Genomic DNA, 16,562 nt, shown 5'->3' on the forward strand with positions numbered 1-16,562 from the left:
CTTTCCGGACCACCAGCAGCGAGGAAGAAAAAACAGATAACTGAAGCTGCAAAAGAAGACTCAGAGTCCGTTTTTCCACCGTCTTACTTTGCCGCAAGTAAACACGCATATTCTCGTGGCTGACCGGGCTCGTTCAAAGGACGAGCATCTGCAGCCGCAAGCTCTGCAAACCCTTCAGAGGGTGCAGGTCAAGGCTGCACAGTCGAGCCCCGGGCGGAAGAGCCCCAGGGAAGGCGTCGATCTCAAGCGCGCGCACGTCTTTGCGGTGCCACGTCTTCCGGTAGCGAAGGTGAAGTCGACGCGGAAAAATAGCGCAAAGAAAAACTCCGTCAGCCCCTACCGCTTCCCCGCCAACATTTTCGACGCCGACGACCGGGTCACGGATCGTGAGGACGACCTCTCCCCTTTTCTCTTCTTTCCTCGCTCACCTGCGCACGGAGCTTACACCAAACGTCTACGAATCCAGCCAAAACCCGTTCTGGCAAGCTCTGTCCCTGTTGCGTTCCTCAGACCTAGCCCTAACCTTGATGACGACCCTACGAAGTCTGCTACAACCGAGGTAAGACGGTATTCGACTGCGCAGCAGACGCTGCAGGCAAAGATAATCCTAGTCTCCAGGCAAACGCCATCTTCTGTGGAATCAGGGCCAGCATCTCAGGCTGTCAGAAAAGGCGCGCAAACGCTCGCAGCAGAACTGAGGAACGCCTCTCACGTGACGAACCTGAAGACGTGGAGAGATACAGAATCCGACGAAACGTTACCAGCACCACCTAGTTTGTCAGAAAAATGCCAGACCGGTGGTGGGCCTACGGCCGCAAGAAACCCAGGGGTCAGACGAGGACCTGAGGTGGCCGGCGTGGCCAGACGCGCACGTGCGCTGGAGGAACACGTAAAAAGGATCTACAGCCTCAAGCAAGTTACCTCTTTTTCTGATTGAATGACTTTCTACTTTCTGCCTGGCTGCCCTTCTTCGACTGACCACCACTGCTGACAAGTTGCGGACTTCCTTTTTCTTTCGTAATGTGAGAGATGCTGCGTTCGACGATGAGCTTCTGCATAGGTCATTAAATTTCTCAAGCTTCTCTTGTTGCATCAACCTTGTCACTGCCCCTCCACAAGCTTTTCTTCTTGAGGTGATCGAGGAGGCATCAAACCAAAGCATACATTTTTGCAGTTATCATCATAGATCGTCAGAAATTACTTGTCACAGTCGAAGTGCTTGCAGATATATGCTGGGACTAATGGTTGATTAATGTTTAATTAAGCTGACATGCATTGTTAGAATTCAGTATTAAAATTAAAATTATGGTTCAGTTGCCAAGGAAATTGTCTCGAGGCCGAATACAATTGTCTGGGCTCAAATGAAAATGAAGTACCCTGAACGTTTATAGGTTGTTGGAAAGTGAGGTGTAAGAGACATCATTTGTTTTTTGTCGGTGCCATCTGTATGTGAGGAAGGTGCCCATTTCCTCTCCCCTGCTTTTCTTGACAGCTGGGTCGATTGGGGAGACGTTTGCTGCGCCACAGGGGTATCGAACCAGCGTACCTTTCGGTTCAGCGCCAGTGTTCTAGCAACTCGGTTAACTGCTTCTTCTATAAAGTTCTTTGCTTCGTAGTTTGTTTTACGGAAGGAATTGGGGTGTTAAAGAAGGCGATTGTGTGGAGATAAGGAGGGGACGTAAATAAATTTTGAAATTTCTGTTGCAGTTAATTAGCGTGAATTGCTTATAAATGAATTTTTCTGAAAATAAATCTTTGTATTCTGTTGAATGCTAGCACACAAATGTTTTAGAGAGATAAAACCTGAAGTGAATGGATGGAAAGGGCCTCAAGCAAGCACACGCGTACGAACGCACGCACATGGACGTGCACAAACGTGAATAAAATTTGAGAGAAAGAGAGAGCCTGTGAATGACTGAAAGGTAAAGATCAGAATGGCGCGAAAGACATACAAACAGTGAATGAGTAAGTGAGCATAATAACTAAATAGACAGCATGGCAAAATCTGTTCAATTAACATGGCTAAGTTCGATTCCTGGCCTCTCAGTGTTAGGAACTGAAATAAAAGAGTTATTTTTAAAAACTATAAAAAAAAATCATACAAACAAGTAAACAAAAAGTTAGTGATCTCTGTTGTTCACTCGTTAGCTTTCGTTTCGTTTAAAATTTTGCAGCTGAAGCAACATCTCAGAACTACCATATTTGAAGTACACAGCTGCCCGCATGATGTCATCAGCTACGTGTTCATCTGAATTTTCTTTGCTGCCATAATCGGCGACCACAACGAGAAAATTATGGTCTAATAAAATATTCGCTTTGAAAGATCTCTTTATATATATATAATTTATTTATTTTTGGACGGCTCGATCATTATTATTCCACATGCAACTTCACGTGCATCGTGTCCAGTCTGTGCTGTCGTTCTAAGAAGCAAATACTGTGTATACAGCTTTTTTTTTTTTTAAAGTAGAATGAAACAAAGGTGTGCAAATAGTCTAACTGGTAATCCTTGTTAATTAGTTAAAGATGACTATGTTTATGACTAAGTTATAATTTTTAAAGAATTACTTTGAGCTGCATAAGAGGAACAGAGAGAGGCCCAAACAGACATGGAGGCGAAATATCGAGAAGGATCTCAAGAACAGAGACCTATTACTGAGACACCCTCCAGAATAGTAGCAGACAGAACCAGATGGAACTCCCTTGTAGTCGTCTCACGTGCCAGACACGCCATGTCTGTCCAGTTCTTACAACCATAAATATTCACTGATCGAGTTGCTTCACCTTCTCAAGATTTTATGATCTTATACAAACACTGTCATGTAGATAAGGTTTCTTAAGACTTCTCCCCCTCAAGACCGACTTTTAGTTGAATCCTCACCTGTACGTGCTTTTGAATTATCTCCCTTCCCCCACCTTTTTTTTTCATCCTCATTGGCCCACACTTCATAACCGCCCCAGCGCCTCTTACATCAGGCAATAGCCTCCCATCTACATCTCCACACATCCAAAACACCTTTCTCTTTTGAGGTAAACTCCCTATATATGCCATTTTTTAAAAAAATGTACCTTGAAAACTATAAGTATAGCTTTATTTCTGTCTTGTGTTATAGCCCCATCTCCAATCTCTGCTCCTATATCAGTCTTTCAAGTTATTTACGGTTAAACTGCAACTCCATCGTACAAAAAAAAATTACTTATATGACTAAATTTTAAATGCGTGCAACTGATTCACTGTATGGTTAAATAACGTTCTATTAAGACTGTACCAACCATCACTTTGTGTTCAGGTCATTCCGTCTGACCTTAACTGACCTTTTGCATCATCGCGTTGCGTCACGTCTTCACGCATGATGTCAGAAGCCAATGAAAAATTCCCCTTGTGTTTTTGATACAAAGAAATTATTAACCATCATTTTTTTCTGATTGACTGGCTTTGCGACAAAAAAAGATAACATTACCAAGTGAAACAGACGCATGCACGCACAAAATACCCATAGATGTCTAACACAGCTGCTCAGGATATTTTCTCTAACTCACGGTTGAAAGCTTTATGTCCTATTGGGATTATTATCTTGTGAGCACGCTGTTCCGCGTTTCAGTGTAACCTGTAATCTAAAGTTTTTATAAAAAGAATAAATATTTGTGTAATTTGTTTGCTTTTGTGGAATTTTTGGGTAACTCTTCTTTTAAATTTATATATATCAGTGGAGACCTGAATTTGATATATCTCGAGTTGCATTTATAATTCGCAACTTCTGCCCAATTTCCAGCTAGTTAAATGTCTTTAGTTCTCGTATCAGTATATAATAATTTTCATAATTTAAAAGACACTACGCATAACATTTTTTCAACTGTTTTTAATCACAAAAATAATAAAATAGTATCATTCTTTGTAGTGCTTTCTCATTCATCACTAGTTAAAGAAAGACAACTCTGAAATCGTTCTTCATTATGAAAACAACAAAACCTGACATTACAAAAATGGCGACCACAAGCAGTGGTTGGGAAGCATCATCGGCCGACAACAATACAGATACTGCCTCACCTGAAAGCAACGAAGATCAGAAATCAGATGATTTTGTGACAGAAAAGAATGAAGATTTTGATCAGTTTTATCAAGAGGTAAATTTGATGATGGATAGGCATAAATAATCTGATAAGAGGAATGAAATGCCAAACGCCTTAGCCTAATCTAAAAGTAAATCAGTAGTCAACGTTAAAACACGTTTATTGTTTGCGTACATCAATAACGACAGTTTTTACTTTAAAAATTAATTCACATCATGAATGTTGGAGTCGATTTTTTGGTTATTAATATCACCAGCGAGAAGAAATTCGGCTTCAGTGTGATGTCGCACGAAAGACTAAAGGGATATTTTGTAGGCTTTACCTAGGAAAGCTCCTTCACATGCTTTGTTTTTCAGCATTTTGAGACTTTTTATCTTAAAATCAATTTACAAAATTCGCAGTAAAATTGCTTGCATAAAGGCTTCAACTATGCCTGGTCACATATTGACAAGAAGTAAAATATGTGTACCAAAAGGTGAAGGCGATCGAGCACAGGGACTCAGTATTGACGTGTAAACAACAAATTGACCGCCTAACACGACCAGGAGCTACCTACTTCAATCTCAATCCGTTTGATGTAAGTTTTTTTTATTATTATCATTAAACTAATTTTTTTTTACAGTATTTTTTCTTTCAATAATGTGTAATTATTTACGCTGCAAAGAAGAAACAAGGGATGTTTATCATTACTTTAAACTATCAGTATCAGTGTGATATTTATTTGGTCATGTTTCATATACCTGTGCATTTTGTTAAATATTTAGTATACATAATTTAAAATTACACAATTTTAATAATAATTTCAAGCTATCTGTTGTTGGTCATATAAATGTAAATAATTGCTTGGTAATAGCCTATTATTAAATAAGTACTATGTAGAGTTGTTATACAGAAAAAGGCCCATTCTTTTATGATAAGTTATCAAATCTTAGAAAGTTATTGTATTTGTTTGCAGGTTGTAGTTGTAGCCCTGTGCTCCACTAGGGGGGACTAGGAACAAGAAGATTATATTTGTTTTGAACTTTGTCGGGCTTTGCGATAGTCTGTAGATTTTAGCTTGTCACATCATTAATAAATATGTTTATGATCATGATCAGATGTGCAGAAATAAGCCAAATGATATCTAATCTTGGCTAGAAAAACTGAAATGTCTTTCTTTGCTTCTAAAATTGTAGTAAGGGTAAAATTTTCTGTTCTGTAATTTTTATAATAGATTAGAGGTTGAAAAAAAGATTATAGTCTTTAGTTACGTTGGCATTCATTTTAACTTGCTATTTTCTCTTAGAATCATGCATTTATTTTTGATAAAATGCTTTTGCAGGTTCTTTGTATTGATCCAGACACACCACTGGCAGATATAAAGAAAAAATACAGACAGGTTTGCACTTCTGGATATTTTATATCATGGGGGCAAATGCAGCCATGCATGTATGTGCATATGCATAGGTGCATATGCCTGAATAATCATATATTGAGAAGTTGGGTAAACATTTATGCATTGAAAGGTGTTTATAAATTGGATAATTTTAAAACAGTATCATTCACTTAGATGTTTGTATTCATTAGCCCTCTGTGTAAGTCACCTACATTTTAGACATTATCGACATTAACCTTTTTGCAAACAGTCAGTCTGTAGAAAATGTTCTTACTATTTTGTTTCATGTTTTTAGAAAGCTTATCAGTGCACTCTGTGTATACAGTTACTTTCCTACTGTAATCAAATTATGAAGTAACACAAGATGGTTTTCTATTTATCAGATGTCCATACTGGTTCACCCTGATAAAAATCCTGAAGATATAGAGAGATCACAAAAAGCTTTTGAAGGTAAAAAAATCTTCTGTATTGTAAATTGCATTTATTGTTTGTTGTTTTTTTTCTCTCTCATTTTGTAATTATTTCTTCTGAAATTTTTTTTCCAATGGATCTGCTTTAGACCATTGTGTGTTTGGTACTGAAACAATTGACAGTACTGTAAATTAATGAAATATCTAATTACACTTAAGGAATTGGTAAGTATTCTGCATAAAATTTACCTTGTGCAATCTTTGACCTTTGCTATGTGTGTGTACAATTGCTAAACTTAAAGATAAGATTTTAATGCTGTGGGGGTTTTTTTATGTCCACAAATTACAAAAATTACCCAAAAAAACTGACACCAAACTAATCATAGTTGCAACATTGCAGGTGGATGTAACAAGCATGTCAAACATTTGCCATTGTAATACTTCTCTTTGTGTTATTGTTACAGCATGCACCAACATATTTTGCCTGCACTTTATGATTGGAATTATGTATTGCTAGGTTTAGAGACATGGAGATTGATGCTTATTTGTGAGAGATGATGTAAGTTGGAAATTAAATATGATTCACCTTTCTCAGTTTCACATCTTCACAGAATCACTAAAAATTTGGATGGTCTTATGAGTCATATGTTCTTGCTTCAGGCATATATTTTTTTCCAGAAGTATCATCAAATTCTACTACGACAAAGTTTAGTCAACTGTGATTTTTTCTCTCTCCTTAGATTACACTTTACAAAATCTGTTCAGAGAGCTTACTGATTGTAATTTTGAGATGGTTACTAAAGCATACATACTCTTTTAACCCATGTCCATTCTCTAAAACTTTTTTTTTTTTTTTGCTTTAGTTTAGTTCCTAATGATTGCTAGAAATGAAAAATAGTTGGTGGGGTGATAGTGTAAGGGAGAGCATAAAAGTAGTAGTTAGAGTTTAGATGTGATTCACTTCCCCTTGTTCAAATTCTTCTTTGTCAGTACATTTTCTTTGGTAGCTTTCAACTACACACAAAGATGGTAACTTTAATGTTATCGTGCCAAATATTTCCAAAATATCACATATACTTGCATAACATGAAAAGTCAGGCACCTGTCAGATTATGGTGAATGGACAATGCCTGTTCAGCAGGGATTGTCCTGCTGATTTGCTGATAGGCATGTAAATGTAAATCTTAACCCTTACAATGGAGATCATCTGAAATAATATTTTTAAACGTTTTTCCCTTTAAACTATGGAATTAGACATGATAATAATTAGCTGAAATGTGGTTCATCTGTGTCCATTCTGAAGTAAATGATTTATTTATTTATTTAAATATTATTTAAAAATTATTTATTGAAATTTATTTATTTAAAAATAAAGTGTTTGTATTTGTCATGTATGAACAGAATAAACTTGAAAAATCATTAATGAAAGAACTTTTTTCTTTGTCATTTAGCGGTTAATAAGGCTTATAAGACACTGGAAAATGAAGAGGGTTTAAAGCGATGTGTGGAAATAGTGGAGGAAGCCAAGACACGGACAAATGAAATGGTGAGGATTTTTTTTTTTTTTTTTTTTTTTTTGCATACAGACATGCATGTATGAAGAAGAGGGACAGCAAAGAAGAAAGAGAAAGTCTGGATTCTTTTCAACAGATTCCATACATTAACTAATACAACAATTGTCTTGTTTCTGAGCTACGCTGGCCTATTACTAGTCAGTGTGGAACTGTAATTATATGCCTTGACGAAGCTTGTCTACCATACTCTATTATTGTATGTGTGAGTATATCTGTCTCTTGATTCTCTGCAATGCAGTTCAAACATGTCTTTCTCATTTTTGACTGGGCATTGGGGGCTTTTTGTGGATTCACTGTGTGGCTTCCACATTAGTCTTTAGCAAAGGTTATCCCCATACGGAATCTGGATTTTCCATCCTAAAGGATGCTGCAGTTGGCAAGTTTGTGGCTGGCAGCATCATTGTTGAGAAAGAATAGACTGCGGGGCAGACTTTGGTTAGGCAAGTCCACAGAATAACCCATGACTGACTCCTTTTTCCATCTCTGTCTGTCTCTCTGTCTCCACTAAGATATTTTGAATCAATAATTAATCTATTGTGGTATGTTTGTTGGAAAGAAGTGTTTATAGACATAAAAGTTATGCTCAGTATTTTGTTCTTAGTTTTCTGGTGCCATTGCATTCAAAAATGTTGTGTTCAAACTTGATTTATACAGAATTGTTTATGTGTATAGATCAAACAGAAAAAGAAGCAATTGAAAAAAGAGGGAAAACCCCAAGAAATTCCTGAGGATCATCCAGATAAGGTATATATTTTCCACTTTCTTCTTTTCAACAGTTTTTGAAAGTATGGATATAAACACTTTGTTTAGATTTTTCATCATGCTTTTATAACCATCGTAGATTTTATGAGTGGAGGGATTTTAAAACATACCTTGTAAATGCAAAGTCTAAAAAGATTTTCTGAAAATATGTTGGTGTAATTCCAAGCTTTAGCAGCTAGCACATAAAAGAGACTTTTCTTTAGTAATTTATGTTCCATGTCATATTTGTCTTTTTTTTCCTACACCTGAAATTAGAGGAGTGTGAATTCCCAAAGCAGAAAACAAAAACCTTAAGCAAACCATTTTATTGTTTGTTTTTCTGCATAAGGATGTGTCTTCTAAAGCCATGAGCATTTGCCTGTTCATAATACATCACAGCGTTAGTTGCTAGTGATCATTGCTGCTGTCTTATGAAAACTACATGGAAAATTTGCGTGCTTTTTTTCCCTTAAATTTTGAGATTTCTCTGCCATCTTATAAAATGATCTTAAAATGTTGATTTGTAGCCATGTGGGATTGTAAACAGTCAATGTAAATCCATATCTTTCTTCACAACTGTTCAGTATTCCATGGACACTTTTTTAAAAGACAAGCCATTGCTAGTAGACATTGAATCAGCCCATTGTGATCTGATGTATTGCCAGTGTAAAATCTGGCTTTTTAGCGATGCATACGACTGTTTGCATCACAGCATGTATGTGTGTGTGCTTTCTGGGAAGAAATTTTTGAGTGATATATTATTTGACTTTTAGAAATTGGGGTTTGAATGCAAGGGTGCTAAATCGTGTGCTGGTACAGAACCAATGTTATTTCATGTTTCTCAAGATGTCACATTTTAACATCTAGTTTTATGTATATAACATATAATAATAGATGCACTGTTTACATGATTGCTAACTCTGATTTATATTTTTTCAAAACCTAGAAGTCATATGGTGATTTAGGCACCAAATATTTGTTACCTAGTTCACAATGGTCCCAAATTACGTGGTTTTGAACCAGTTAGTGAACAGCTTGTTAAGGAAATTTGTCTGAGAAGTAGTCCCAAAACATGTGAACTTGATCCTATTCCCTCCTCTCTGCTTGTCAATTGTCTAGATGTCCTGTTACCACATATAGTCTATGATTTATGTAAAGTGCTATGAGCAAATCTTTGGAAAGACGCTATGTAAATCCTCATTATTATTATAGTTGCAAACAGATTTGTATTTTTTCAACCTAAAAGCTGATTCATCTTATGGTTATTTGGGCACCAAATATTTGTTTCTTTTATTAATATGTATTTAGACTTCACATGCTCTTTTAGCACGAGCTCCTTTAACATCACTCTTCAAAATATTGGATAAGGATTATTATTTTTTGCATATGCAAATTAAATATTTCCTTCTGGTTTCTTCCAAACATTCCATCTTATCCAGTGTTTTCATGAGCCTTGCCAATACTTAATATCAAGGCAAAGTATGTTTCAAATGTTCATATCCATTTTCTACTAACTGCAGAGTGAGATTTGGACAATTGGTAGTTAGTGAAGTATATTGTCCTGTTTCACTCTGCCTTTAAAGAAATTGCCATGAAACTAGTAAACAATTACTAATCTTTATAAACAAAAAGATGTGCTTTTGTTATGTGTTAGTACCAAGATTTTATTAAGTAAATAAAATTAAATCAGGACATGCCTTGTTAAACAAGATTTGGCTCCATTGTCAACTTAGTCATTAAATCAGTCATTAGCAAACTGAGTCAGCCCTACTTTGCCATGGACTCAGTTGCTACCATTTGCAGATGGCCATACTGCTTGCCCCCTTTCCGGAGTGGCCAATATTTATACATACACGTTTGAACTGATGTTATTTTCATATCTGTGTATTCCTGTTTTTGAGAGGCAATATGAATAGGTATGGATTTTAATATTTATGAGAGATGGTAAGTGCTAGTGTAAATAAATTGGATAGAATCAGTTTGTTCTTATTTATAGTCTGTTACCATTGGCAGACAAATGATTTCCTGAAAGGATTAGTAAGGATATTTTGTATTAGTAATTTTATTTCTATAATTAAGTCACTTTTTTTCAGTACAAGCATGCTGTGTACGTCCAAACCTGCAAACTGTTTGCTGACCTTGAGAGGTTGAGACAGGAACGGGAAACCAAGGAGATGCATGAAAGGTTAATATTGTCTCCATACTTCCATATGAGGACCATCAATTACTGCCAGAAGTCACTTTGCTCCATAAAATATTTTTTTAAACAACCTAGAGCTTACATTTTTGGTGTGGAAAGTGGTAATTTTCTGTTTTAATGTAATAATTTTTTTTTTCTCTCAAATCAATTAAAACAGCATATTCCCACAAATGAAATAATTTCTTCTGTGGCTATATGAATCAAAAATTACCCATGATGGTATAATGATGCTAAACAATTGTTAAATAAATGTCATTATAAATGTTTTATGAATCTTCAATGTTAGTTGAAAGGTATCAGTTAAAATTATACTTTGAAAAAATAATAAATTGCTTTCTCATTATTTTTCTTGGCTTGAACCGTTCTGGTTACTTTAAAACATTTTAAATAACTATGTGCCATGCCGGACCAATAACCCCTACACTGCCCCCCAAAACAAAATTGTAAGTAAAGTAATACCAAGTTATGATGGTGATTGTGGAAAACTCAACACAGGAATTTAATTGTTAACAAAATCATTGCAACAAGAAATCATGTGTCCTGCGATTGTATGTCTTTTGAATTGTCTTTCTTATAGTAGGTGCCAATACTGAACTATTCAGAGCAGAGAGAGAAAATTGCAAATCTAGTATCTGTTACTTCTGAGTACAGGGTTAAGTATATTTTCTCCTTGGGTTTTTAAAAGCTGACCATCTGCTGTTTTTTTTACATACATTGAACATTTTCAGGAAAAGAAAAGCAGAAGCTGAAGCTGAAGAAGCAGAGAGACAGGAGCTAGAGAAAGAGTGGAAAAAGAACTATGAGGTATGGTCATGAGTTCTGTTAGTTTTTTTTTTTTCCTTGGCCAGTAGTGGGAACTGAAAATCAAACTGTGAGCTTAAATAGTAAAGCTGATCAACAGAGAACAGTCACAATGCCACAGTGCATCAACATCTATTGTCCTTGATGAAATGTTTACAATATGGTTCTTAAAATACATCATGTGCCTCGCAAAAAGAAATATGACAACTGTTTGTCAGTGGTTCTTATTTATCAAAATCCTTTTTTAATTTCTCTCCAGAGAGCATACACTGCAATGAAACTAAAACTTGGATAGGTTTAAGTCAGAGATTGTGTAAAAAAAGCAAAGCTAGCAGATTTTTGCATACAAATCATTGCCATGATACCAATTAGCTGTTGTAAAGCATCACATTCTATATCTTTCGTGTGCAATCATAGTATGATAATTTAACATTAACATAATATTTCATTTAGAATTAATTTTCATGATCATTCATTTGAATGGTTTCTCTATGTGCTTTTGTAGGAAAGCCGTACTGGAAGAGTTGACAGCTGGAGAAGTTGGTCTAAAGGTGGAAAGAAATCAAAAGGGTCATTTCGTCCTCCCAAAGTCAAGACAGAAAATCGTTAACCCATCTGTTAACCTGTTAGCTATTCCTTGTGCATCCAGAAATTTTTACTGTGAAAAATTAATGTTTGAAAGTTAGACCTTCCTGTTTAATTAGCACGAAAAAGAAACCATGTGAAAAAGTGAGCCATCAATAAGCAACTTGGGGGTAAAAATCCCATCTCACTGAGGAAAAAAGATTTATTTACCAGGAAAAGTCAAACCCCATACAGGTGTAATCTTATGTGACTTAAAAGCTGGTTCAGAGACATTCTGGACTCTGTGATGAATGCGTTTTTACAGTCTCATCATTGTCTGTATCTGGAACAGTTGATCTTATACTGAATAACCTTTCCCACTTTATCCCAAAAATAAGACATTGGGATAAATATTGGCTTCCCTGGCCTAGCATTTATTTCATTTTGTTTGATTAAAAATAATTGTCTATGCTTATTGCAGTACACGTTTGAGACAGACATTAAAATTTTAATAAAATGGAGTGTGTTTAGAAAGAATGTATATATGTGCGATCACTGTATTCATTGGGTTTTTAAGCTATTCGTTTATAAAGGTCTGATGATTTCATCTTTTTCTTATACCCCTTCATTTGTGCCGAGAACTAGAAATTGGAATGTATCCTATTCCTGAGACCAGGGTCACAGTTGCTGAGGAAAACATAAGAGGAATCATATGTCTTATATTTGTTTCCTCAAATGAAGGTCCTTGTAAGTCATATTTCTTTAGCATTACTAATATGGCAAAAAGAAAATATATTGTCTCTCATAGGAAACTGGTACAGAAAACACTGTTCAGAGGGTTTTTAAATGTTTAGTATGCCATTTCAGTTGAGCCCAGCATGGATGTGTTTATGTACAAAGGAGTCAGTGACCTGGTAAAGATATTCAAGGTATTGTTTGTGATTTTGTACACCTTAAGAGAGTATTCAGATGTTTTAAACTAATGCTATTGCTTCACCAAATTATTTGAGCCCAGATTAACAGATAAAGGCATGAATAGATGTTGTGGTTACTGAAATAACAGGGATTCAAAAACTGTGCTTTGCATCTACTATGTTATTTTGGTTGCTATTGTTAATTGCATCACAAAATTGCAGACTAAGTCTAAAACATAACATTTTTAATAAGTCAGTGGACTTGGGGGAAGGTGAAGTTTTTTTTTAATTTTGTAAAGCTTTTAGAATTTATTTATATTATAGACTATTAAAAACAGCATATTAATGCTGACAGTAAAATTGCTTTGTTCTTCACATTGAGGTATTCAAAGCTTTTTCCAAATTTTGTTTCTTTTTAATCTCAAAAACCTTTGCTTGAATGTGAGATTGTTCAAAGTGTACATTTCTTAGCATCTATTATTTTGAAAGGCTAGCTAGTGCATTCCACTTGAAACAGACTCGGCAGCAGACCTATATTCATCAAATACCTTTTCATCTCAGAGGATCTGTCATCACAAAGGTTCTTGGCTGTACATAACATTTGGATTGTGTTCGGAATAGGAGATGTTCTCCTGTGTATATAAAGTGTATAAGCACAGTTTCCCATCTTTACCATTTTCACTATCAATTGCTGTCGTGAGGTTTGCTACAAAATCATTGTTGTGGTCAGATCTAATAGATGAGAGGGATGTCAGCTAGGATCAGTTTGCAACATATTTTGTCGTGTACTTTTTGTGACAAGTTCACACAATATTGTAAACATCCTGTTGTTTGTGTTTTTTTGTGCTGCAGGATGCTCTGCATTACAGGCAAACATGAAAAGTTGAAAAATTGATGCTAAATTGTTTACAATCATCATTCATCTAGGATTTCTTTTGGTCGGGGTATTTATTATTTTTTTTAATACCTTACATCTGTTCCTTTTTTTTTTTTTCATACACTTTCTGGCATTTCGTACAGCATTTCTGTTGCAGCGATTCTGTAATCGTCGACAAAAGTCAGCTGCTTTCATATTCGCAGGTTACTTATTTTGGAATGGTGTTAGTAGTTTTCAGATTAAAAGCTATTATCAGATTATACAACCATGCATTAAGATTGTATTCAAATTACTAATTTATTTAGCGCATGGTCATTGAAGCCACAAGGGTACATTACAGTGGGTTTTATTTTTGTTTACCTAAATGACGTGTTTTGCTGTCCTCAATATGAACTTACTACTTTTTACCCATCCCATTAAAAGATACACGTATCGATTCATATATATGCATCTTTAAAGGAGGGCATGAGTGCTTTAGTGGCCCGCATTGATTTAAAAATAGTCAGCATATGCCTGTGTAACCTGTGTTTAACTTCCCCCCCCCCCTTTTCAATGCTCTGCCTTGCCATGGAGAGGTTCTTCAGCTCAGGCAATTATCGTTATGGTAATTTTTTCCTCTTCCTCCTCATTTAGTCTGTCAAGACATGGTCTGCTTCTGTTTCTAGATTCTTTAAGTTCTCTGGGTTTGCAGATGAATTACTGACTACTTCATGGAGCGCAGGCAACAAAAACTGCCTTTGTGATAAAAATATTTACTAGATCTTGTTCTTGATGTGCGCAGTTAAATTATAACATTAAAGTGTAAAAAACTTGAAGAGCACAACTTTTTTTTTTTTACTTTATAGTCTTTATTTATGTGCTGCTATTTTTTGTATTTTCCTAGATGCAGATGTGTGAAAATGTAAAACAGCCCATTGTGACAGAATAGTTTAGAGCTATATTATCATGATTATTAGATAATCCAGCACAGACTTGTGGCAGCTGTTAGAAATTTCAGTACTGTTGTCAGCCATTAAATGTGATTACAACATTTGCAAGGACACATTATTTTTCTAAAACCGTACTTGATTGTAGGGTTTTTCACATTTCCAGAACATAGAAATTTAAGAGCTGCCTTTCATCTCCATTAACATGTTTTCTGGTTGCCTCCTTGATTTCCACATCTCCATTAACATGTTTTCTGGTTGCCTCCTTGATTTAAATAAAAAGTGGTTATACTTTTTAAGGGTACTTTGGTTACAGCTGAGTGTTTATTGCTTCATGTATGACATCAAGTGTATTACTGCATATATAGTGTTTCTAGTTGTGTTATAGGCTCGTGAACAGTAAGGAGAGCATAGTTGACAGATTTTAAAAAGGTCACATAATGATAGTAATCTCTATTTAGATATTTAGAATGAAGATTAGGATGGACATCTTTTTACTTTTTTTTTTAATTGTCCACATTTATTGATTCATTTCCTGAGGTCAATTTGAAGTTTAAATAAGACTGACCAAAACTTCTCCTAGTCAGTCAAATTTTGGTCATACTGCATCACATATAAGTGAAACAGCTGTATCCTTTTTTTAAATAATAGCATCATAGATATTTTAAGTAACTCAACATAAAACTCCTGAGAAAGAGATATTTTTGTCTATTTTGTAGTTGTGTCTACTGGCTTAGACCTTTTTTTTTACTGTAACTCAAGCTGGACAAAATTTCTTCTAAGCACAAAGCAAAACTTACATCAGTTTACACACATTGATTTGTGACAACTTGTCCTTCATTATTACCAGTAGTTATAAAACAAAGGTAAACTTCAGGACTGTAGGCCTTTCACATGGAAAAGACCTTGCATTTTGCTCAACTGCTGCATTGTGTCTTTTCTGAAAACCCATTTTTGGTCTTGACACCAAAGCTTATACCTATTGCTAGAATCAACCGTTTGTTGGTGTGTCAGAGGAACCGCTGGTAAACTGCCCTGAACACATTACATATAGGAAATGAAAGTTTGAGACACTTGAAATTTGTTGGTTGACTTGAACTGATTTTTGAATTATTATTTCTGAAGAAAAATATTAAAGAAGAAGCTTTTTAAATTTATAGTGTCCAGATTAAGTACCTCTTCCTGTTTAGAGTACTAATATGCCAGCTGTAGGTATTTTTACTATCTTTAAGGAGATTTTAAAAAATATGCACAACCACGCAAATTGTATGCTTCCATGTTCTCAACTCCCAACTTAGCTTGCTCAGGTGATAGATGAACCCTGGAAACTTCAATGAGTGGAATTGGTGTGCAGTAGCATATCTTTCCTAAAAGTACTTAACCTGTAAACGAAAGCTTCTCACACTGTTATCTAAAATGATGAAACCATTTTAAGTCTTGAGGATCTGAGATTGGTAATACTACATATCAGTGTAATATTACAAGAAAAATACTTTTGTATTATGCTTCATACAAACTGGACATGAGCCCTCCTCTCTCTTACCATTTCAGATAATGTGCAGTAGAACAGGTTCTTTCATCTGTAGCTGGTTTCTTTAAGGTCATTACCAGCTGAGTATATAAGCCTGCAGCCCTTCCTCAGCCTAGTTTGTGAACATGTCATCTTTAATGTACTCTGGAATGTATACTTAAATGTGCAAAATGTGAAAGTTTAGTGAATGTATAGCTGGCACAAAAATGGTGCTCTTGCACTGCTCTTATTACAGGTAACTCACAATTTTCATGAGGGATGTTTCCAGGACTGCACATAACTTAAAATTTCACATAAAGCGAACACAATCTTTCTTTAAGAAATAGTGGTCCTAGTTTATCCACTTTCTCACTCTTGCCAGCTTTCACACTCATACCAAGTCTTTTTTTCCATCCTACTGATTGTTAATTTAACATTCTTATATTGAGCAAATATTTCTAACTTTTGCTCCAAGGCTTTAACTTTTCAAGCCTGCTTTGAGTAGTTGAGCCAAAGACCAAAATAGTTTATATACACAGTTTACTGAACTGCTTGCTGTTACTTGTGTAATATTTTAACATGGGTACAGGATAACCTGA

At 35.4% G+C, this 16,562-nt stretch overlaps 1 protein-coding gene across 1 annotated transcript; it reads left to right on the forward strand.

Moving 5' to 3' along the window:
* The first annotated feature begins 3,961 nt into the window (after positions 1 to 3,961).
* On the forward strand, positions 3,962 to 14,749 carry LOC112567158 (dnaJ homolog subfamily C member 8-like). The gene is made up of 9 exons (XM_025243728.1): positions 3,962 to 4,125; positions 4,547 to 4,648; positions 5,393 to 5,449; positions 5,830 to 5,896; positions 7,308 to 7,402; positions 8,103 to 8,174; positions 10,265 to 10,356; positions 11,100 to 11,175; positions 11,678 to 14,749. The coding sequence occupies exons 1-9, from the start codon at positions 3,985 to 3,987 to the stop codon at positions 11,780 to 11,782; spliced, it is 807 nt and encodes a 268-aa protein (XP_025099513.1). The 5' UTR covers positions 3,962 to 3,984; the 3' UTR covers positions 11,783 to 14,749.
* Positions 14,750 to 16,562: the final 1,813 nt, after the last annotated feature.

The sequence above is a fragment of the Pomacea canaliculata genome, linkage group LG6 (assembly GCF_003073045.1).
Source record: "Pomacea canaliculata isolate SZHN2017 linkage group LG6, ASM307304v1, whole genome shotgun sequence".
Lineage (NCBI taxonomy): Eukaryota > Metazoa > Mollusca > Gastropoda > Architaenioglossa > Ampullariidae > Pomacea > Pomacea canaliculata.